Raw genomic sequence first — 23,302 nt, forward strand, 5'->3', positions numbered from 1 at the left:
TTTAATGTAAATATCTCCCCTTCATACTCATACAAAGTGAGTAATCTTGATCGTGCTTACGGTTCTGCCCTGCGGCACACAGACGTTACTACAGCCTGCTCTTCCGGACGGCGACAGTTCGAATGTCGTCAAACCAAATCAGAGGGAGTGACCTTAAATTTGAAGGGACGCGTGTTGCAACTTCTTCTCTGCCGATGACTTCACAAGCGGGCCTACAGGCCTGTGCGATTCACTGCGGTCAGCAGGCCGGTGGGCTATTCAAGCTGTTACAATGAGAACGTCTCTTTTCTTATGAAGCGTTTATAAGCCAATACTCCAAGTGTCTGTTGCATCTGCTCACGCTGGTTCGCTCGCAGATTTTTCTTGTCTTCTACCCTGAAGATGAAGGCGATACGTTCCTCCGAAACGTCGGTTAACACAATATCTGCACGACGCCACATCTCCAAAGACTGCTTTCTTCACAGTTTCTTAGCAAGTTATTCCATTTTACACATTCGGGGGAAGCCCCAAACTAACAATTATAAAACAAGCAACAATTTACCCATGAAAACGAGACTTGGCAACGCTATACTCTGCAGTGGTGAACAGGTCGCGCCATTTCTCCAATTACTGCAACTCCTGCCGGCTGTGTCTCCAGGCGGAGGGTATGTACTCACATAGTTTGCTTTCATCCGCAAATTTCTGCATGATTAATAAGTACCAATTCGGGAGCTGCTCTGAGTGAGTCGCCCTTGTTCTCCGGTCTCGGTATCTTGAACTGGGGTATGTGTTGTCTGCTGGCACAGGATTGGCTCGTTGTTTCGGTAGCACGCCCTGCCACGCCCCCTCCCCATTGGAACATTCTGTCATTCGGGGCTACAGTTTCCCTGTACTCTGTCCATCGTCTAGTGTTCTGACAGTACACGTTTCGGTTCCTGGATTTGTTTCCGTCCTCAGGCGAAAGCGTAGTTGGGCACCTATTAAGTTGTATTCATTAAAAGGAACTAATCTCACTCACTGGCCCATTTCACCTGACGACGTAAACCGATCCAGATTCCGAAACGTTGTACTCTTTCAGAATACTAGCAAATGAACACTTAGTAGCGCCTAGTGTAACCCGCCGTTGTCAAAGTCCCTTAGATCTGAGATGGTTTCGTGAGCAAACAAGCTCAAACGACGAGGCTGTCCAGATGTTGTGCTCCTTGCTCAGTGGATTCTGTATGAAATGTTGCCAAACTCTGTGCACACTCACGAGGGAACAGCTGTGTGGTTACATGAAATAAAATCAAGATTACGGATTATTTTTAAAGCATAATGATTACTGCTCTGAATTCCTGAACCCTACGATCCGCTGGCCAGCACAAATCTGTCTCCTGCTAACCCCGAATCAGAAGACGGTAAGCATAAGGGCGGTAACAATGAGCGGCAAGTGCGTGAAACAAACAGTCACACTGTCACACTCTGGCTGCGTTGCTATGATGCAGGGGCATATCTGTCTGTAAGGACAGAACACGGACATTCGCTACAGCCAGTACCAACAGAGAAACAATCGATGTGCATTTCAAATGAAAGGTGAGTCGAACCAAGTACACACAAAACAGTAAACCCTTGCTAATCCGGCTACAGTTAATCCGGATGTCGGATTATGCCGATCGAAGTATGAAGAAGTATGTTCACAGTTAAGTACAGGAGCCAGAGGAATTGGAGCGAGAGGACTTTCAGACTGTGTTGAGGGCAGCTGGAGAGACTGAAACCGCGCAAGGCGGCTTGAGTACAGGAGCAAGGGGGATTGGAGCGAGAGGACTTTCAGGCTGTGTTGAGGGCAGCTGGAGAGACTGAAACCGCGCAAGGCGGCTTGAGTACAGGAGCAAGGGGGATTGGAGCGAGAGGACTTTCAGGCTGTGTTGAGGGCAGCTGGAGAGACTGAAACCGCGCAAGGCGGCTTGAGTACAGGAGCAAGGGGGATTGGAGCGAGAGGACTTTCAGGCTGTGTTGAGGGCAGCTGGAGAGACTGAAACCGCGCAAGGCGGCTTGAGTACAGGAGCAAGGGGGATTGGAGCGAGAGGACTTTCAGGCTGTGTTGAGGGCAGCTGGAGAGACTGAAACCGCGCAAGGCGGCTTGAGTACAGGAGCAAGGGGGATTGGAGCGAGAGGACTTTCAGGCTGTGTTGAGGGCAGCTGGAGAGACTGAAACCGCGCAAGGCGGCTTGAGTACAGGAGCAAGGGGGATTGGAGCGAGAGGACTTTCAGGCTGTGTTGAGGGCAGCTGGAGAGACTGAAACCGCGCAAGGCGGCTTGAGTACAGGAGCAAGGGGGATTGGAGCGAGAGGACTTTCAGGCTGTGTTGAGGGCAGCTGGAGAGACTGAAACCGCGCAAGGCGGCTTGAGTACAGGAGCAAGGGGGATTGGAGCGAGAGGACTTTCAGGCTGTGTTGAGGGCAGCTGGAGAGACTGAAACCGCGCAAGGCGGCTTGAGTACAGGAGCAAGGGGGATTGGAGCGAGAGGACTTTCAGGCTGTGTTGAGGGCAGCTGGAGAGACTGAAACCGCGCAAGGCGGCTTGAGTACAGGAGCAAGGGGGATTGGAGCGAGAGGACTTTCAGGCTGTGTTGAGGGCAGCTGGAGAGACTGAAACCGCGCAAGGCGGCTTGAGTACAGGAGCAAGGGGGATTGGAGCGAGAGGACTTTCAGGCTGTGTTGAGGGCAGCTGGAGAGACTGAAACCGCGCAAGGCGGCTTGAGTACAGGAGCAAGGGGGATTGGAGCGAGAGGACTTTCAGGCTGTGTTGAGGGCAGCTGGAGAGACTGAAACCGCGCAAGGCGGCTTGAGTACAGGAGCAAGGGGGATTGGAGCGAGAGGACTTTCAGGCTGTGTTGAGGGCAGCTGGAGAGACTGAAACCGCGCAAGGCGGCTTGAGTACAGGAGCAAGGGGGATTGGAGCGAGAGGACTTTCAGGCTGTGTTGAGGGCAGCTGGAGAGACTGAAACCGCGCAAGGCGGCTTGAGTACAGGAGCAAGGGGGATTGGAGCGAGAGGACTTTCAGGCTGTGTTGAGGGCAGCTGGAGAGACTGAAACCGCGCAAGGCGGCTTGAGTACAGGAGCAAGGGGGATTGGAGCGAGAGGACTTTCAGGCTGTGTTGAGGGCAGCTGGAGAGACTGAAACCGCGCAAGGCGGCTTGAGTACAGGAGCAAGGGGGATTGGAGCGAGAGGACTTTCAGGCTGTGTTGAGGGCAGCTGGAGAGACTGAAACCGCGCAAGGCGGCTTGAGTACAGGAGCAAGGGGGATTGGAGCGAGAGGACTTTCAGGCTGTGTTGAGGGCAGCTGGAGAGACTGAAACCGCGCAAGGCGGCTTGAGTACAGGAGCAAGGGGGATTGGAGCGAGAGGACTTTCAGGCTGTGTTGAGGGCAGCTGGAGAGACTGAAACCGCGCAAGGCGGCTTGAGTACAGGAGCAAGGGGGATTGGAGCGAGAGGACTTTCAGGCTGTGTTGAGGGCAGCTGGAGAGACTGAAACCGCGCAAGGCGGCTTGAGTACAGGAGCAAGGGGGATTGGAGCGAGAGGACTTTCAGGCTGTGTTGAGGGCAGCTGGAGAGACTGAAACCGCGCAAGGCGGCTTGAGTACAGGAGCAAGGGGGATTGGAGCGAGAGGACTTTCAGGCTGTGTTGAGGGCAGCTGGAGAGACTGAAACCGCGCAAGGCGGCTTGAGTACAGGAGCAAGGGGGATTGGAGCGAGAGGACTTTCAGGCTGTGTTGAGGGCAGCTGGAGAGACTGAAACCGCGCAAGGCGGCTTGAGTACAGGAGCAAGGGGGATTGGAGCGAGAGGACTTTCAGGCTGTGTTGAGGGCAGCTGGAGAGACTGAAACCGCGCAAGGCGGCTTGAGTACAGGAGCAAGGGGGATTGGAGCGAGAGGACTTTCAGGCTGTGTTGAGGGCAGCTGGAGAGACTGAAACCGCGCAAGGCGGCTTGAGTACAGGAGCAAGGGGGATTGGAGCGAGAGGACTTTCAGGCTGTGTTGAGGGCAGCTGGAGAGACTGAAACCGCACAAGGCGGCTTGAGTACAGGAGCAAGGGGGATTGGAGCGAGAGGACTTTCAGGCTGTGTTGAGGGCAGCTGGAGAGACTGAAACCGCACAAGGAAATATCCGAGATTGGGTTCACCTGGATGGAAGAGACCCTGAATTTCAGCTTCTGACAGAGGAAGAAATTGCTGGAGTGACAAATATTTGTCTGTTTTCATCAATACTATCTATATTATTAAATTTTCCATTTTTTTGTTTTATGGCTATATTTCGCTTCATAAACCCAGATTATCGCTTAATCCGGATGACATCTCCCAGTTAATTCAGATTAGCAAGGGTTTGCTTGATGTTTTGACGAGCGCTGCGCCAGACATTTCCTGCTATAATCACAGAGAAGTATTTTCTCTAACACGTAACGCCGCCGTTTGCAGATACTGCTTGACTATAATCGTTAAACCTATAACGAAACGCAACTGTAATTACCAGACTTCATTCTGGGAAACGACAAACTGCAAAATGTCGATTGACAAGACCATAATTATATTTTATATGTGGCCTATTGCAGCGAGACCGGATCCAGCAGGAAGTTCGGCAACGTTCGTACTTTACAAACAGGAAGCACCAACACACGCAATAAACACATAAGCGACATCTTATAAGCAACACATGAAAACATGAAATAAAAAGTAAACACTTATTTGCGCAGTGACAACATCAATAAACCACTACAGCTTATTTCTGAATGCTCTGGAACCAACATCAACAAGCGTTTCAACTGCGTCATTCCTACAAGCTGAACAAAATTGTTTTGTATCACAACTAACCTCATCAGCATCCAAGCCCAACTGTAAGAATATAAAAGTCTACATAAAACAACAACATTCGCACATGAAGCTACTGAGAAAATAAAATTACTATACATCGTGAAATCATAGTAACTGATGCTCCTCATGTCCAATGCTCAATAATGGCTCTAAGGCCACATTCTAACAGCATGCAACACTAACGGATATCGAACCTAACTCTCAATGCAACAATAGAGAACATCACACGAAAGACAGTTCTGCCAGGTCGCAGCTAAACCATCGAAACGGTTCTTCATTCTCACAGGAATCTCACAGCGACTCTCAGGCTGCGAACTGTCACGCTGGAAACAAACAAATTAGTGCTGACAGGCAGCATCATGACACTACGTGAAGGTTTTCTTTTTTGACAAGAAAACTGCACTCGAGACGAACAATTCCTAAAGGAACACACACTCTCATTCCGTCAGCAATGGCTGTACAGTCCTTTGTAGGGCCCTGGCCGCTTCTTCTACAGTCGGTAGAGTTCCTTGGACGGGGGATCAGCCCGTCGCAAGGCCCCTACCAACATACAGGACAGCACAAACACAGAATAAAAGTACACATACATCCATGCCTGGAGTGGGATTTGAACCCACGACCCCAGTGTTCGAGCGGGCGAAGACAGTTCGTGCCTTCGACCGCGCGGCCACTGTGATTGGCAAAGAAGCACATCCGAGACGCTAAACTGTAACAGAACCGTTACGCTGCGAGTACAACAGAAACGTTACAAGAAGCACATCCGAGACGATAAACTCTAACAGAGCCGTTACGCTGCGAGTATAACAGAAACGTTACAAGAAGCACATCCGAGACGCTAAACTCTAACAGAGCCGTTACGCTGCGAGTACAACAGAAACGTAACAAAGTTGTAGCACTTGCAACGTTTAAATACATTCAGATCAAATCCTGTTACATAATCATACAGTCCATTCACAGGAAGCAGCGCACACAAGACCTGCTGCAATGGTTGAGCAACGGCTTGGCAGTGACAGAAAGGTAAAGCTGCAGAATATAAATATTACACCAAGTTTAAACAGACTCGTGTACGAAAGCTAGGAGGGGCAGATTTCACCGTGAATATTCTCTTTAAGGTATGTACACACAACTGCAACAGAAATGTGGCCTCTTGACACCACGAGGAGCCCAGGGTCTTAAAGTCTTACACTAGAAGAACACTAATTTTCAAATGTAAGTCCACCAAGAGACCCAATGTCCAGACTCGTTTCCATACTTTTCACGATCCTTTTTAACAACACAACATGCGAAAGTTTTTTCCACTTTTCACAAGAAATTGATATGCGCTTTTCTGGCGAAACGTCAGAATGAACGTCATTAAACACTGGGTAACGCGGCCCAATGTCTGTGACGCAATTCTCAGAACGAAATGAGACCGCAGACTAAAGGAATGTGGGCGAAATACCAGACCAAAGAAAGCTACACCACAGTTACCCATGCATTTTGAAGGACAATCGATGAACTTCTGATCTCTTCGTTAGACACAGGCTACTGGTTTTATACGTATTTTAGTATCCAACATCTGTCACATTCCCGCAACAAGAACTATCGAGAAACTCCTTCTGAGTGTGAGATGTAGCACTGAGGCTGCGGCCGCTCTTACCTCGTCCGTGTCGGAGCCGAAGAGCAAGAGGTCGAATGGAATGGCAGCGACCAGGTCGATGAGGAACCAGCCTCGCAGATAATGCACGGCGATCTTGCCAGGGTGCGACACCACCTCGTCGTTGCTGTTCACGTACGTCGTGCGGAAGTTGATGAGGATGTCCACGATGAAGGTCACGTCCACTGAAAGACACACACAGAGGAGGCTGCGTTATGTAGGATCTACTGAGCACACCAGTCGCTCTGCCTGTTCGGGCATCCGGAAGAGGACGTTGCGCTTTCAAGGAAACTCCAGAAATATAGGGGCATAAGAAAAGTGTCACATAAAAATGTCAGTGCCAATACAAATTTCGTCACGATGGATTAAGAATCTCAGATCTAAGGCATTTCTTTCAGAAAAATTGTTGATTAATGAGTGGATGCTTGAGGAACATTCCTGCTGGGATGTGTACATTGAGAAGGTCCAAGCTCTCGGGGCGTATACTAAAGAAAAATGGTATAGAATTTCAAGGAATGGCTGGATGCAAACAGGACAATAATATTTAGTTGTACCGCAGAGAGAAACACGGTGTAGCCTGAGGAGGGCCGCAGGAAACCCCTTCACCAGCTGTGAACGTGCGTTCCAACAAGAGGACACAATACTGTGTTGGCAAGCTGGCGTACCTATCAGACACAATACTGTGTTGGCAAGCTGGCGTACCTATCAGACACAATACTGTGTTGGCAAGCTGGCGTACCTATCAGATCTATAATGACGATCGGGTCATCGCCGTACTTCTTACTCTTCCGGGTGCTGAAGTCCGGCTCATTGAGCAGGAAGGCGGCCACGTAGGGCGTGAAGATGGCGGTGTACATGACGAGCAGCAGGATCAGCCAGTCCCAGGCCGCCTTGAATGGGCTGTAGTGGAGGATGGTCCACTTCTTGATGCGCGGGGTCTGGAGCCTGTACTCTGGCAGGACGTCGGCGCCCAGCGACAGCACCTGCAACAGGGCGTCGGCATGTCACACCAGCCAGCTAACCTCTGCTCACTCGTCACTATCTTTTTCTATCAAATCTGTGATTTCTTTCTTTCTTTTCAAACTATGTATTGTGTTCAACTTCTATACTGCAAGAAAGCGCGATATTTTCGCACTGTCCTAACACAGGCAGCACGCGCGCGTTTCGCTAGACTCTTCTGGTTCCGGGACGTACATTGCAGCCAGATGCGACTGTTTCCGGCGTCACAAGACTCGAGCGACTGGACGAGATGAGGAAGTGCATTCGTAACAGGCGTTCATTGCACCACTAAACCATGCCGGTACATATACAAGTACGTAACGTCCTACCCTGGCAGGAAGCAGTATATGACCGGATTCTTACTGCATCTATTGCAACAGCAGCGCACAGCCACACTGTGAATGACCGGAAACCAATTTCAGATATTAAGACAATAGAAGAGGCGAGCCCGCCATCTTGCTACAATGTCAAAACAACTGCCCGTAGAAACCAATACCGAGAAAGCGAAAAGAACAAGATTCGTGTAGCTCGTGGTCCAGGTCGTTGCCAAGCAAATGTTACATACGTCAACATGTAAATTAGAGGGACGAGTAGGCCCAAGGGGAGTGGCAAAGGACAAGCCTGGCAGAAGTGTTACGTGCTGAGCCACTGGCGCAGGGTCAGAGTAACGTCTTGCAGTTACTTACATCAAGAGACAGAATACAGAAGAAGGCGCTAGAAAATCTATCACTGTACTCTCTTTTATATCTGGATAATGTTATGGGGAATTGACTAAGTGTCTATAGATCACTGTGGGTCGCGGTGCAAAGGCCGAGAAGGCCCACCCCTTATTCATTCATTCATTCATTCAAGTGTCTAGTTTCCGAATTGGCGGTTCCTTGGCCTTCCCCTTCACCTAGTCTAGACATTCCGTCAGATTTGTGTTTGATGGTTACGCAAAGGACAAAGTGACGTCACTGCAGCATGGTGACAACTACGTCACAGGCTGGACGGGTCTCAGTGGAAACAGCACACACAAACTATATGCCTCGTGTTGGGACCAGTCCGCACGGAGCCACCATGCTGTCAGTTCTGTTTGTCACGGGTCGAGAAGAAGTGGCTAATATACAGAATAGCACGATCATGGTGGCTCCGTGTGGAAAAGCAGTGCAGTGCAGTGCAGTAAGCATCACGAAGCGAACACATGAGCCACAAGACGGGCACATACAAAACATACTAAACCGTGCCTAAAATATCTTTCAAGTTGCGTCATCATCAGATAGTGACGTTGATCGTTACGTCATCATTAGAAGGTTTCTGGATTATATATACAGTAAACCCTCACTAGCCCGGTTGCAGTTAATCCGGAGCGAAACATGCTGTTGGCAGATGAGAGGACACGTGGCACTTAGGCAGGCAGATGAGTCACTTGTCTGTTCAGACAAAACTTGAGACAGTTTCTGCAAACCTGCGTCATTACGTTCAGAAACAAGTGCAACTGCTGAGGCTTCTGTCGGCGAATAAATGCACTGTCTTTTCATGGGTTTTAAATAAAGGCTCTACAGTGATATCTGTGTTTATTTTATCGGCACTATTTATATCATTAAATTTTCCATTTGATTGTATTCTAAGTTTCTTCCTTTCAGAACACCTTTTTCTTCATTAATCCGGATTATTGCTTAATCCGTAAGGCCTCTCGCCCCCATTACTCCGGATTAGCGGGGTTTACTGTATTTCAACACATTATGGGAACCAAAGTCACCATACAGAAACACACAGGGACTTTTCTTGCGAAAGGTGTGACGTTTCAGACAGGGTCTGCGGTCCCGGCTTCAGGATGGGTCTGAGAGCTCAAACACGGCCAGGAAGCGCCGCTGTGAAATAATGGCCCCTTGCGACGCCATCCATCAGCTGTCAGCAGCGCAACATGGCGGCACAAGACTAACATTACATCACGATGCGAAGCGGATAAATCAACTGCTGACGCTATTTACTGGCCATTACAGGAGTCGTATGGACAGTGGAGAAGGGATGTGCTTTATGTTACAACACCGGTGGGCAAACTGAGGCCCACCGCACTTGACAGCAACTGTTGCACGCTAGTGTTACGGCCAGAATGTTCTCTAAGCTTTGCAGGATCACTCGGGATACCGGACCAGAGATATCACCAAATCTGATTACAGATCGGTTCTCTCAGGGACTGCAGTCACCTTGCTGACGGCCTGGTAGAGCAGTTTCTGGGACAAAGAGCATCTGCGCTGCTGGCGACAATGCGGCCGCACGCCGAACTTCCTGTTCAGACCATGGTGTACTCCGTTGAGACGACACGAGTACACTGACATCGAACGTTCCTGCTTGTTGTCCAGCATGGCTTGAAAAACCTTACGTTCCGCTAGATGGCTCCATGATCACCAACTCAGACACAACAATCGAGCTCTGTTATCCGACAATCACACACCGTAGTCTCAATCATGGCGGCTCCTCGTTACCGACTCAAGATGGCGAGGTCTACAAACAAAGAGGCGAATCCTCTTCCATAGAGCACAGCAGAAGGTAATGTAACGGTGAGACGAAGCCCTGAAATTGCGGCATTTCGGGTTACAGTAGCAGAGAACTGTAGGGCGTTAACATGTCGCAAGGACGTAAGTTATGCAACATGTCACAAACTAGTGGGCGATTTTGTTTCGGTGTATCGTGTCCATTCTGCGAGTACTGACAATGCGTTTATGTAAATGTGTGAAATGTACCGTACTACACAAGTGAGACGGTTTACAATTGGTTATTTGTGCGTGATATTCGTCGTAGGTGGCATTAAAAGTCGGTCTCTATGTATCAGTCGATAGCAAGCAGTACTGGAAAGGAATGCGGCATAAAGCAGGGGAAGTTAGTTCTATGGAAGCTTATGACAAATGATGTATTCACATGGGTGTACAAACAAACAGGAGAAAATACAAATGAAATGTAACAGAGGTTGCGTTCCGTTGAAAGGAATGAGTCCCTAGCCACGCTTCCAATGATGTTTCGTTTACGCGCTCCATGCATTTGGGTCACCGCTCGACGTTTCGACAGCATTGCGCTTTACGATCACCGACCCAGAAGAGGTTCTCTGGCGTGCGTCACTACGTCGTCTGCTGAGCGAGCGACAAACGTCGGTACCACTTACGAAATTTCGACAGAATCCATTTATGAGGAGCGAGGTTTGTATAATCACTGCCACTCGCTTCGCTTCTTGGTGGAACGCAATGACAGACAGTGCAGAGTGCACTGACTTGGCTCTACACAGAGATGTGGAGCCGCGTAATCTGGTAGAAATTTTCCGACTAACTGCCAAAGGGAGGAGGCGACTTCGCTTTCTTTCAGAACAAGGGAATTTCAAACGATTCAAACTGCCTTCGCTTCCTTTCCTTAAGCGCCCAACAGTTCCTGCAGAAACGACGCAAAATATGTACACAGTGCATCAACAAAACGTAGTTTCCCAAGTCTCTGTGCTACAAGCCGGACAACAACGAGCTCGATTCCCGACGTGTTCACTGGATTTTTCAATTGACCTAATCCTTCCAGCCACACTATGGCCTTGGGGTCACTCAGCCTCTAACAGAAATGAGAAACGGGAATCTTCCTGGGGGTAAAGGGCAGCCGGCACGTAAGGCTGAAACCTTGCCGCCATCTGTGAGCCGATTCTCTAGAAAGTGTGGGAACCTCGACGTCTCACAGCCCTATGGGTCACCATGGCCTGTTACACGTCATGACCAATGCTTCACCTCAACATGTACGAGCCATACGGAGAATGTTACGATATTGCAGTTCACTGTTTCTGCATTCCAGGCTGCGTTCGGACGATGACAGGAGGCATATTGAACATGAAAACACGGCGCCACAATTCACAATACTCTGCACAGTTACTGCGGTGAGACACGAGCCTGGCGATACCTGTGCGCTGCCACTTTTGCTCGGTAACGCTGTTTTCTGCTAATAACGCGCTGTACATATCCTGGGGCACACTGTACGATGTATATATCCGGTCAAAATAAACTAATCCGTTGCTGCTCGGGACAAACGGAACCTCTTGCAGACACCGCAAGTTTCCTGCCGCACCCGAGAGAGGAACAGGCTCTTGAATACACTAAATACTGCTCCCTCCGCAACTGTCCTGTACTGCGCGGTATCCTAGCAACCAGGCGCTGCGGCCGTCAGTCGCAGGCTTCCCATGACGGCGGCCCAGGTTCGAACAGAGGTCAGGTCATATGGGATTTGTGGTGGACAGAGTGCCACGTATCCTCCTGCCAATTATCATTTCACTGACTGTTTCACACCCGCCTACCATCCGGGGCTGGTACAAGAAGCCAGTTAGTGGCCGACGTACCAAGTGGACTCAGTCTCACCCCGCCCCACCCCACCCCAATAAACCAAACCAGACGCTCAGAACTGTGACGGTTAGTGTACATATGGCCGCAAATACTAATAAACAGTGCATGAAAGCGAAAATATTGGCAGGGCACCAGGCCGTAATGAAGGACAGTCTATCAGATACGGAAGTTACTTAGAGGGTGCTTCTGTTTACTTCTGCCCTTCCGTCCGATTTGCTACAGGTAACCACGTCAGCGGCGACTTCAGATCAGGATATGTAAACAGTCCAACAAGAGTCCACACTGCAGCGGCTTCTGTTGGGAAACGAAACAAGCAGAAGTTCGGGACAGTTTACAGCAGCCTTAGGGCAGGAGTAGAAACGCTTTGCATAATTTCGTCAGAGCACATTTCATAGATTCAGAAGAAGTATCTGAGAAAGTCTGCCATTTGACTCAATTTACGTGAATATCCCACCTTCTCTTCTGCTCCACTCTGCCATGAACTGTTCCCGATTTCCTAAGTCTTCGGTGGGTTTCAGAAGTAATATATGTTTTTTTATGCAGAAACTACGAGCGATTACATAACAATCTGCGCATGCGCTGAGGCCCGCTCTCCATATCATTTTGAGCTTTTTATCATCTCACAGACATTAATGAGCGTTAATGAGGGTCACAGGAACACATGCAGGGACGTACAGGCGACTTGGCAACCAAGCAGGAAACGACTTCAGTCCAACCACATGCAAGTATAATTTGAGGTTATGTCAGGGTACCAACGCCGCAAAATCCAATTTCCTCGTGTCCATGTTGCTCTTATACCTGCACAGATCCTTTGTCTGTCAGTCTGTCCGTGTGTGCGTGTGTCCGCTAAATATCGGCGGAAACTCCAGACTAAATTATTCGAGAGAACGAATTCGAAAGCTGTTTAGCTACGTTTCAAAGGCCGAAGCAACAACATTCAGAAGCCGTGAAGACCAGATGAGGCCTTCTTTTCGTGTGGAATAGCGCACGAGACTGAATTATGTGACCCTCACAGGCAGGCGATCTGCACAGCAGCGAGTTTCAAATGTGCAGTTGCATCTGCAGGAACGGAGGGTTTGAGGCGAGGCAGCTGTGAGACAGAAAAAAAACATAGCCGTCATAAGCCCCGCGGGATCCGAAAAGAATGACTGTGCTGGCGAGGGTGACCAGCAATTTACCAGACAGACAGCAACAGAGGATTTGCACCTCATTTCTTATCACAGACAACAGAATCTTAAAACTGAACAGAAAGAGTAAGATGATCTTTACAAATTTGTTTCTTAGCAAGTTCCATGGGATAGTCGCATTAGCATTGGCATCCAACAATGCAATTCTCCCAATCGTAACTCACATTGATCCAACAATATACGCTCGTCACGGATGAACTAAAGCAAGAGCTTCCTAAACTCTAAACGCTATTAGCGTCTTCCACACGAACGGGTTGGCCGTGTCACGTGACGCGAACAAACTTTAAGTTCCGAGGAGGAGACAGACCATGAAGCAAGCCATAAATGAAATACATGACATACGCACGGAAACAGGCATACATATAACTGCCTTGCAACATCAAATAGCAAATAACTAAACACGCCCAAGAATTAAAAAATCCAGTGCCGTTCTGCTCTCTGAGCCCCAAAACGAGAGTGAGTACAAGTGGCGGCCGACGTAGCGGGCGAGAGGCTGGTTTTGCGTCCAACGCAAGAAACAAGTAACGATCGCGCCCCGTGCAAGTCTGCGCAGTTCGAACAGGAATCGTTTGAAGCCAGTTCCATGATCGCATTCAGGGGTTCTGAGTTGGACGCCGGGCAGCCCCGCTACCGGGAACGCTTCAAAGGTTGCCAAGGCAATGTCGATACTTCAAAATTGACTATTCTGTAAGCAATAACCGTAACCTAGCAACGGCCTACCAAAGGAGAACAAGTGAGACGACTGGGAATTGAATCGATTCCGCTCACACAGAGCGGCAGTCCAGAACCGGCAACAACCCCAAACCTACTGATCGCTCGACTCACCGCCATCTCACAACCATATGGGCCTCCTGGGCCACTTTACCCCTTTGCTGACGGCTGAGAACGACTCTCATGATTTGCACTTCTGTACTTTGGCCGACTTTGCAAGGAACGGCGCAGATCCCCAAACGGACTTAGTTTCTCCAGTGGCAGCTGTTTCAGACACTCATACCCTGAACAAGTCAACATCACAACACACAGCAACCGTGGTCACCGTACGTATTGGTAAGAACAGGGAGAAAATTGGGTGTTTGTGCTAGGTTCACGGTAGGAAACGAGAAACAGATAAACTAATTACGGGATCTGAGGGCCCACTGCGAAAAGCCCGTGTGGAGGCGGGTTCGAATACCTCCACCGTAGCCCTGCGAGACGTAGGAGGCGACGAAATGGAACTCAGTGCCTGGGGGTATAACTGGGGGATATAAATACGGGGACCTTCCCCTCCAGCTTAGGAGAATCTCGAATCTAAGACAGTAAAATGTGGTCATGAGTCCCGCGGAACTCGGACCTGAGAATGAATGCGCTGGCGAGGGTCGGCAGCAATTGTAAACGACAGACCCGTCTTCTCGTTAGAGAGGATGTTATATAAGGTCTATGACCGCAAGAGTTCAGCTGAAGAAAGAATCGCTGGTCGTGAGTCTCAAGGGACTTGGCACCAAGACGAACTGACTCTGACTTTGAGTCTCACTCCCTGTAGCCATATGTGACGGCGTGAGCTTCATCGCCGTTTGGAAGGAACGTCCTGCCGTAATCATCACGGTGAAAGAGCATGGGGAACTAGCAAGCAGGCGAGCAGAGATCGCTGCTCCCAACTTGCCTGTGCAGTTTATCCTTCCACCATGAAGATGGAGACACACATCATTGCGTAACGCCAGCAAAACTTCTACTGCACAGTGTCACATTCGATCAGAACCGTTACAGCAGATAACAGATGGCAGGACTGCAGTTCCCAGGTCCCACTCGTTTACGTCATGTTACGGAGCTATTTGTGTGCAAGCACAGCACAAACACTTCGAAATCGCGTTTATAAGCCACATTTCTTCGTGTCTATAATATTCCTACTAGCTCCAATGCAACTAGCCTTTGTTTACATGTTACCCCCACCAAGCAGCAATTCGCCACAATGGACACGAGACACGCGACATCGCAACAATGGTACGAATGAGCGCTACCAACTGTACGAACAATATCACACTACGCCGCGATGCTCACGTGTCGAGAGGCGCCTGAACACTGGCACACACATGCCACGTCGCTTTATGAGAGGACAGATGGAACTTCAGGAAGCCTTATTCCAGGTTATCTGAAAATAGAATCGCGGAGGCAGAAACTGCACCCGGACACTCTGAAGCGGCACGGATTCTGGACCGAAAGGCAGGGGTTCACAAACAAGACATACGGCATACGGTATACAGACAAGGGTGCCACAAGGTTCCGTCCTGTCCCCGACATGGTATACTACATGCACATAAACAGTACGCCCCAACACGTGGTGTCCATCTAGGTCTCTGATGATGTATAGATGCGACAGACCATAAAGAGGGTTATGTTCTCAGAAAACTGCAGCGAGGTCTCAGTGCTATTGACACGTGGTGTGAGAGCTGAAACATGAAAATCAATGAAGAAGAGACTCACGTCATGTACTTTCCTCATAGACTCAGCCCCCTGATGCTCATTTCGCAACGAATTACGGAATATCCCCTTTGTAAATCATGTAAAACATCTGGGTGTAATTTGAATAAGAGGAATATGTGAAGACTGCATGTAGAAATGCATGAAGCCAAGGCCTTCAGAATATTTATTAGAATCTACCCCCTATTCAGAAGTGAGCGTTTGAGCGCCAACATTAAACTAACCCTCCCTAAGGCAATAACCAGATCAGTAGCTTCTGCTTGCCCCGCCTGCGAATTAGCGGCAGACATCCAACTCTTAAAATTGCAGCGCCTACAGGAAAAAAGTTCTCCGCCACATGGAAATTTTCCAAGGTGCACACCGGTCCGCGATTTGCACACGCCTTTCAACCTTCCATATCTACATGATTCAAAAGTGTGCAGGCAACAAGCAGAATTCACACAATATCATGAGAATGAAAATGTTCGCTGTGTAGGACAAGGCGAAGCCAGACACAGAAAATATAAGAAGCTTAAACTTGGCGGTGGTCAAGCCTACGACCTTTCAAGTGGCTAAGCTGCCGTTGTAACATGAGATACGTAAGACAGACATGATCTGCTTTGTAAAGCCTGTACTTACAGAGGACTTGTGTAGAGTAACAGGCTATACATGTGTATGTGCGATATGTACAGTGACATAGGCCAAGTACGTTCATAAGAGACAAACCCGTCTTCTCGTCAGAGAGGACGTTACATAAGGCATATCACTCCAAGAGTTCGTTTAAAAAAGCTCTGGTCATGAGTCTCATGGGGCTTGACGCCAAGACGACTTGATTGGTGGTAAACCGCCAGTCGTAAAGTTACTCTATCTTTGACTTTCATTTGAGACTTACAAGGGCCTACACAAACTCCACTGAAGCAGAAAATAAAGAAACGATGCACGGAATTGCCATGAGACAGTGGAGGCTAGTTGCAGTAAATCATATGCTTTGGTGATTAAACCAACTTCGACATCAAGAGAAATAACAAACGCAATTACATGTAAATTCATTGGCCTCATTAAAGTGACCGAAGCAATGCTGGGTACAGGTCCAAAGCAAATAAATGCAACAGGCGGTAGTAAGTTACATTGCCACCCAAACAAATTAAAGGAAATTCGAGGCAACTTCACACAAGTTTTTCACTTTCCATATTTCGTTCAAATTATCCGACATCCGGATTAGCGATAACTGGAATAGCGAGGGTTTACTGCATTATTATTATTATTATTATTATTATTATTATTTTCAGGTCTCATTAAATAAGAATTAAACATGAACATGGGAGGGGTACAACATACTGCGATGTAACTGGGTAACGACCGCGAAACAAACAATGAATCCATAAGCAACAACAGAGGAAATGTTGGAAACTGCATTTTCTGAGCGGTCCGTGCCGGGATGTTATAACCGGTACGGTTTGAAGCAACAAGGCAGTCTGTGAAGAGCAGAGTTAGTTGGAGCAAGAGTTCAGTTGTGAAGTATTAGCCAGCGGGCAACGACGTGAGCACAGAGCTGAAGAATTTCCGTGGTTAAGATCCGTAACCAAGAAACGACTAGTGGAAGCAGACTGAGCCGACTTAGCGTGTGCTCTAGTGATTTGTAAAGTGTGGAGATTGATGAGTTGTGTGTATAAGTGGTCAGTAAATCGAAGCGCCAACCCAAACCCAGTGTGTACTCACTCCCATCTAAGAAACTGGCAGAGGTTCACAGACTGGAACTCGTCTGAGAGCCGATTTATAGTGGAACTCTGCACAGAAATTACTGTTCTGTTTATCAACAGCTCGCACTGCATGTCATCGGATGACCAGTGAACAATTAATTTGAAAGGATGTGGACGGAAGAGGTCGTGGCCTGATTCCAGGTACTATCCCAGTATTTGACTGGAGCGACCGACGAAAAATCACGTAAAACCTCAGCCAAGATAGTTGCGTTTTCGACCGAGATTTAAACCCGGGACCTCCAGAATACGAATGACCCGACCGGGACGTCGGCCTCGGTTCGCGCTGAGTGTCTGTTCTCATGAACGAGGTTCTGACGACCGAGACATTACTAGATCCTATTTTCAAGAGACGACGGTACCCAAAATCGCCATTCGAGCATAAAGGGCTGCCTACTTCGAGGTGTGACATACCCTCAAACACGTGCTAGACACAATCTGACGGAAGTTACGTGACGTCAGACGCCAGTTCGATGCTCACCTGTTTTCCTATCACCTTAATAGGCTGAGGGGTGGAGGAGAAAGGTCCTCCATTGGCCGAGGTATCGATCTTGACTATCGATTCCCTCTTCTCGCTGTCATGTCTGCGTCCAATCCTGACGCTGGACCACTTGTAAGAGCGGGTTTCGGTGTGGTCGCGGTCCACGAGTGAGGAACGCTTGCCGTACAGCTCGTACTTGAGACTTCCGCCCTTCTTGCGGGTCGGGACCATGTCAGTAATGGCGGGCACCTCCAACTGGAAGGGTGTCGTCTCTATCTCGCACTCAGCCATCAGCACAAACAGCAAACACTCGCAGTCTATATAGTCCACTTATGCACCAACATCGAACACGTACGGCACTGATAATTCCAGTACATGGCCAGGACAAGAACGACAGTGTTTCTAGCGATACTGTCGCAAATCGCACCTTGCAAGAAATTCAGTAAATATTCCATTCTTACTGACGGCAGAATGCGCCAAGCTGTTACGCTCTGTAACAACAACCGCATATAAGAACGCAATATTTTAGCGTCGTAGTGTGTAGACTATTTCGTTCGGTTCCAGTCTCACAATTTTGGGATAACTGTAGAGTTTCTACAATTACGCATGTTTCGGCCATTATTTTTTGGCCATCGTCAGTATAGTCACTCTCAACTCTCTGCTACCATTCCCTCTCCAGTGGGCAATGCTTACGTCGATTTCAGTGCAAGTTTTCCGTCAAAATAGATACGATAATTTGAATTAGTTAAAACTAGACGAACGTTTGCTAGTTACTCTCTCGCTCTCACTGCAAATTTGTTTATTTTATTTAGACGTCCGGTCCTGAGACCTGCGCAGTGAGCGCGGTTGCGTACGGGACGTGTGGCGATCTTGCTGCACCCTGGTGTTGTGCAGGACTACGTTTCCTAACGCGGACCTAACAGAGAACGCTATGTGCTGCTATTATTGCGCTGCGGTTGTGGACGCGATTCCAATTCGCATTCGCCGTTTTCTTCTCTAATTAAACAAGTGCACTAAAATTGCTCAGAAATTTTAGCTGCTGTCAGGGAACGGTCGGAGAACAGGCAAAAAGGTAAAGCTTTCCCTGTAACAGACCATGAAGACCCAGAGGGTGTGAGACATTGAGGTTCCCACATTTTCTAGACAGTCTGCTCACAGATGGCTTTATGCGCCGGCCACCCTTTACCCCCAGGAAGATTCCCGTTACTAATTTCTATTAGAGGCTGAGTCCACCCCAGGGCCACAGCGCGGCTTAGAAGATCAGGTTAATTGAAAAAATTCAATTAACTCATTGGGAATCGAACCCGCGACCTCCCGGCTTGTAGCATAGTGCCTTAACCAGCTACGATACCGCGTGCCCCGCGGAGAACAGGTACACCTACTTACAACGCCGTGAATACTGGCACAAGCGATAACATTACGCGGGAAAAGCAGGCCGACCGGCTGTCATGGCCGAGTCTTATTTATTTGTGTAAAGTTGCTCTAAGTTGCTCAGACAGCAACAGGCGGTAGGGTCACTAACGAATAATGAAGACGTTTCTCGTGGTATTCCTTAGTCCCTCCAGGCAAAATCCGGTATACTTTAACTTACGTCACGGCCACTTCCTTCGTCACTCCTTCTAACTGATCATCCTACCATTCGGTTCCATCGCTTGAGGAGTTGCCACCGGAGGTCAGTGAACCTGAACGTTATCACGAATATCTTGAAACGAAACTTCAGTTCCTTAAGAAGTGAATCCGAGATACAGCTCGTGTGCGCCTGCGCCACACGCAGCCCACATTTCCCATCTTGCCATGGTGGTTCTGTAGCGAGAGGCGTCTAACTTATGCAGTTCATTTGTAATCCTTCTAGAGAACCTAACAGTCGCTCAGCTAGCCAAAAAAATTTCCCCGCGTTTTACGAGACCCGCGGGTTCATCGCCGTGTTCACAACAGCCGGCAACGCGAACGCAGCACACATCTGCTCACCGTATTTACCGCCATCCCCCACGTGCGCCTCTGTCCCTCTTAGCTTACCCTTACGTACACTCTGTCACCTCTCCGCCTCTGCGACTTCGTGCTATTTCGTTCAGTGTGTGGAGTGCCCAGAGGGCCTCCTCGGGCACGTCTGGTCACACAGTCCCTCTGCGTGAGTGGCAGGGAGGCAAGAGCATCCACGAATTCACAAGAAAGAAACTAAAGACACGGCGCTGCAAGCAGCGGGCCTCTCTAGCAACCGGGTAACCCAAGCTTAATCTCGTTAACGTATTCCTCTCACATTCATGTTAGTAATATCCTCACACCTACACCATGAGCTACCCATGCGTGCTACATGGCGCACATCAGAACACCGACACACGGACACTGAGCCGCGAACATCAGTTTCCAGGTTGCACCCCGATCACACTGGAACTACCCTCCCTAGCCGAGGCCGCGTCAGCGGCACAGCCACTCTGCGCATGTCCCTTACGCATCCGCAGCTCCGTGCAGCTGTGGCACAACGCGCTCACCTGGGCTTCGAGCAATTCACGATTCCGACGGGTCACAAGATCGATTCTCCCATCTGTGTTGTCCTCCTGGGACGGACCGATCCCCAATCCAAGGAATCACACAGATTACTATCGACTGAGAAACCAAGAAGTCATTCTTCGAGAGAAATACGATGTTTCGGGACCCCAAACAGTTTTCTTCGGTTTATCTCACGACACACTAAAATCTGTACTGAAGAATACCACGAAAACCCTGTCAAGAGTAGCCGGTGTCTGAACCGAGCACCTCCACAATATAAGTCTGGATCCGCAGACCTATTCTGCGTCTTAATTAAGAAGCTTGCCTTAACAGAGGAATGGGAAAAAATACATTCTCCGTACCTTCGTGGTACATATTGTCACACTGATGACAGGACTGGAAAACGTACGTTTCTCTATGCTATAGCAGGTGGTACATTTAGTTATCACTGTGCTTTAAAGGGTAAATAACTGCCAGCTGACGAAACAGGAGAAGGTAAATCAATGAATGCGCGATGGGCTGTCAGCGTTGCGGCCCACTGAACCCCACAAAGTCAGTGCACGCTACAAGGAACAAGAGAACTGGCGACTGAGCGGGGTACGAGCTGCGCAAACTCACTGACCTCTAACAATACCAAGGCTTCAATTGCTCTTCTCTCACTGTCCGCAACGCCGCTTGTTAGCTCAGCCCTCACTCAGACCCGGCAAAAGGGGGAAGCACCGACTGACGCGTGGTCACTCTTCGTATCCGAAATGATGGCAGCAGCTGAACATTATGCACGCCACTGCAGCCTGAGTGTAGGCCACGTGACAGACCCCTTGCACACTGAGCGCTATCGAGACCTGCAGCCACCCCTCTGTCTCCTCAAAACATGGGCTCGCATCACTTATTGAAACCTTTCAGGCAGATCAGTTCTTTAAGCCTAAATACACTTTTGTGTTTCTATATTGCAATAATCAGGAGCCGGGATGGCTCAGTCGGTATAGTGACGGGCTACGGAGCTGGACGACTCGGGTTTGATTCCCGGCAGTTCAAGATTTTCGTCTTCTCCACAGCCTCCAGGCCGACTCTGGGTCCCACCCAGCCTTCTATGGGCACCGGTGACTCTTTCCCCGGGGGATGGCGTTAAAGCGACCTGGGCGCGTAGCTGGCCACACACTCCCATCTAGTGCTGAGGTCAAGAAAGTGGAGCTATACCTCCACTGCCCTATACGTCTTCATGGGGATAGTGCTTAACTAATTAAGAGCAGGGACAACTTCACCTTATGTTAAAATAATGTTTGAAACGCGTATATCAATATATACACACGACTGTTGAAACAAACAAAAGTATGTGGTACGTCTTGCACACACATGAAGGGCATCTCGCAGTTCCTACCTCAGAGAGAACACAATCTGTAAACGGTGTGGGGAACTGCAGAGCTGCTTACTGGTAAAGCACGCAGTGTACACAGTCTTTTTTCTGTGGCGCTACAGCCCCAATTTGGGCCTAGGCCTACCTCCATGAAACTCTCCGTTTCACTTCGGTTTACTAGATCTTACACGTACGGTAGGACTCCTTGGGCGAGTGATCAGCTCGTCGCAAGGCCTCTACCTATAGACAAACACAGAAAAACGCACACAAACATCCATGCCCTGAGTGGGATTCGAACCCACGATCTCGGTTTCCGAGCGAGCGAAGACAGTGCATGCCTTAGACCGCTCGGCTACCGTGACCGGCAGTGTACACAATTACAAATGTATAAATTCTTGTAACCATGATGAAGAGCCCAAACATTCCTCCTATCCTTACTCTGAGTACAGGCAGGTGCAGGCCGGGAGCTGTGTCTGGCCTGTCGCGCACCTCACAACGTCGGTGGCATCTTGACTGGTAGGAGAAACTGGAAACATCCGCGTTCCCATGCCAGTCTGTCCACCACAACTCCTTACGGAGCTCTCTGGAGTAGAAACCAGATCTGTGCGATAATAAGATGACGCCTAGACGCCTGAGCTCCATGAGACGCCCAGACCGCGTCCCTGTCCGAGCATTTCATCCAAATCCCACAAAACCAGTTTCACCTCCGCTTGCTCCACCATTTCACGCCTTTACTTCCTCGGAGGTTGCAACCCACCGACTCAGAACACTCATACTACTGAATACAGACGGGCGTCGAACACAGAATAGAGAGGATCACAAGCAACCAGAGCCGTCTGCATGTGCTTCGTTAAACTAGAAACCGCCTTGTCATCGTCTTCAGATCTGAACCGGCTCCGAGCTACAAGTTTGTGACGATGCGATGTTAATACAATTGTTGTGTGTCTGGGCACTATCCATAGTCCAGATTTTATCCAAACCGCACTACGTTTCGGAGACTGGATTCTGTCTCCGTCTCCATGTGGAGCCTACTCAGTTGCGCAGAATCGACAGAGGTAGCCTCTATCTCTAGACAATAGCACCAAGTCAAAGTCAAGATTACACTGCAACTGACGGTCGGTCAGTCAGTCAGTAAGTCTTGGTGTCGAGCCCCATCTGGAGCTCATGACCAGATATTTATTACTGTCTGACAGTTACCAACACAAGATACGATATATAAACCAAGCATAGGACAAACCACCTGCGATAGTTAAGACAAAAATAAAAAGAACTCCATACACATGAGGCCTAGCACCTATGTCCAAGCACTGTTTCACGGTTCTTGTCGTTAAAATTAGAGTACTAACAGAACAGAAGTCATAACTAAACAAACAAATTCTCTGTATGATACCAAAATAAAGACACAATTTTCAATGCTGTATGATCTACACTGGACGGAGTTGTATAACCGCCCACAAGCCTAAATGGTATTTTATTGAGAGTTATTCTCAATATTTTATAATAATTACGCAGAGTGTGTACGCAGAGTGTGACATAGCTCACCTCTTGCACACACGAAGCTGCCTGTTTCACAGATGGACCACACACACAAAAACTCCAGATGGCCCCCTGGTGATTTAGTTCAGCATTTCTTGGAATTTTGGTTCCAGAGTCGCTCGGCGACTCACTTTGGAAATTTGACTCTTGACAGTTTCTGCTAGTCTTAAGTCACACGAAGGCGTGCCAGGAGGAGACGCTATGGCCAGCATACATCATTACCTTTCAAAAAGTTACGTTAGGTCCTTAAAGAAAAAAAAA

At 48.8% G+C, this 23,302-nt stretch overlaps 1 protein-coding gene across 8 annotated transcripts in view; it reads right to left on the reverse strand.

Moving 5' to 3' along the window:
• The window catches only part of LOC111861471 (potassium voltage-gated channel unc-103), a 164,757-nt gene that overhangs the window by 46,531 nt on the left and 94,924 nt on the right, over window positions 1-23,302 (reverse strand). For 5 of the 8 annotated variants that reach the window (XM_033750337.1, XM_033750335.1, XM_033750336.1 and 2 more), the window contains 3 exons: window positions 7,201-7,444; window positions 6,465-6,646; window positions 4,826-4,846 (listed from right to left, as the gene is read on the reverse strand). In XM_033750337.1, coding sequence (XP_033606228.1) covers window positions 4,826-4,846; window positions 6,465-6,646; window positions 7,201-7,444 — 447 coding nt within the window. Of the gene's footprint in view, window positions 1-4,825; window positions 4,847-6,464; window positions 6,647-7,200; window positions 7,445-17,664; window positions 18,156-19,690; window positions 20,027-23,302 lie in introns of those variants that run through there. The other 3 variants (XM_023846088.2, XM_023846089.2, XM_033750334.1) reach the window with 3 other exon arrangements.

Source organism: Cryptotermes secundus, unplaced genomic scaffold (assembly GCF_002891405.2).
Source record: "Cryptotermes secundus unplaced genomic scaffold, Csec_1.0 scaffold693, whole genome shotgun sequence".
NCBI lineage: Eukaryota > Metazoa > Arthropoda > Insecta > Blattodea > Kalotermitidae > Cryptotermes > Cryptotermes secundus.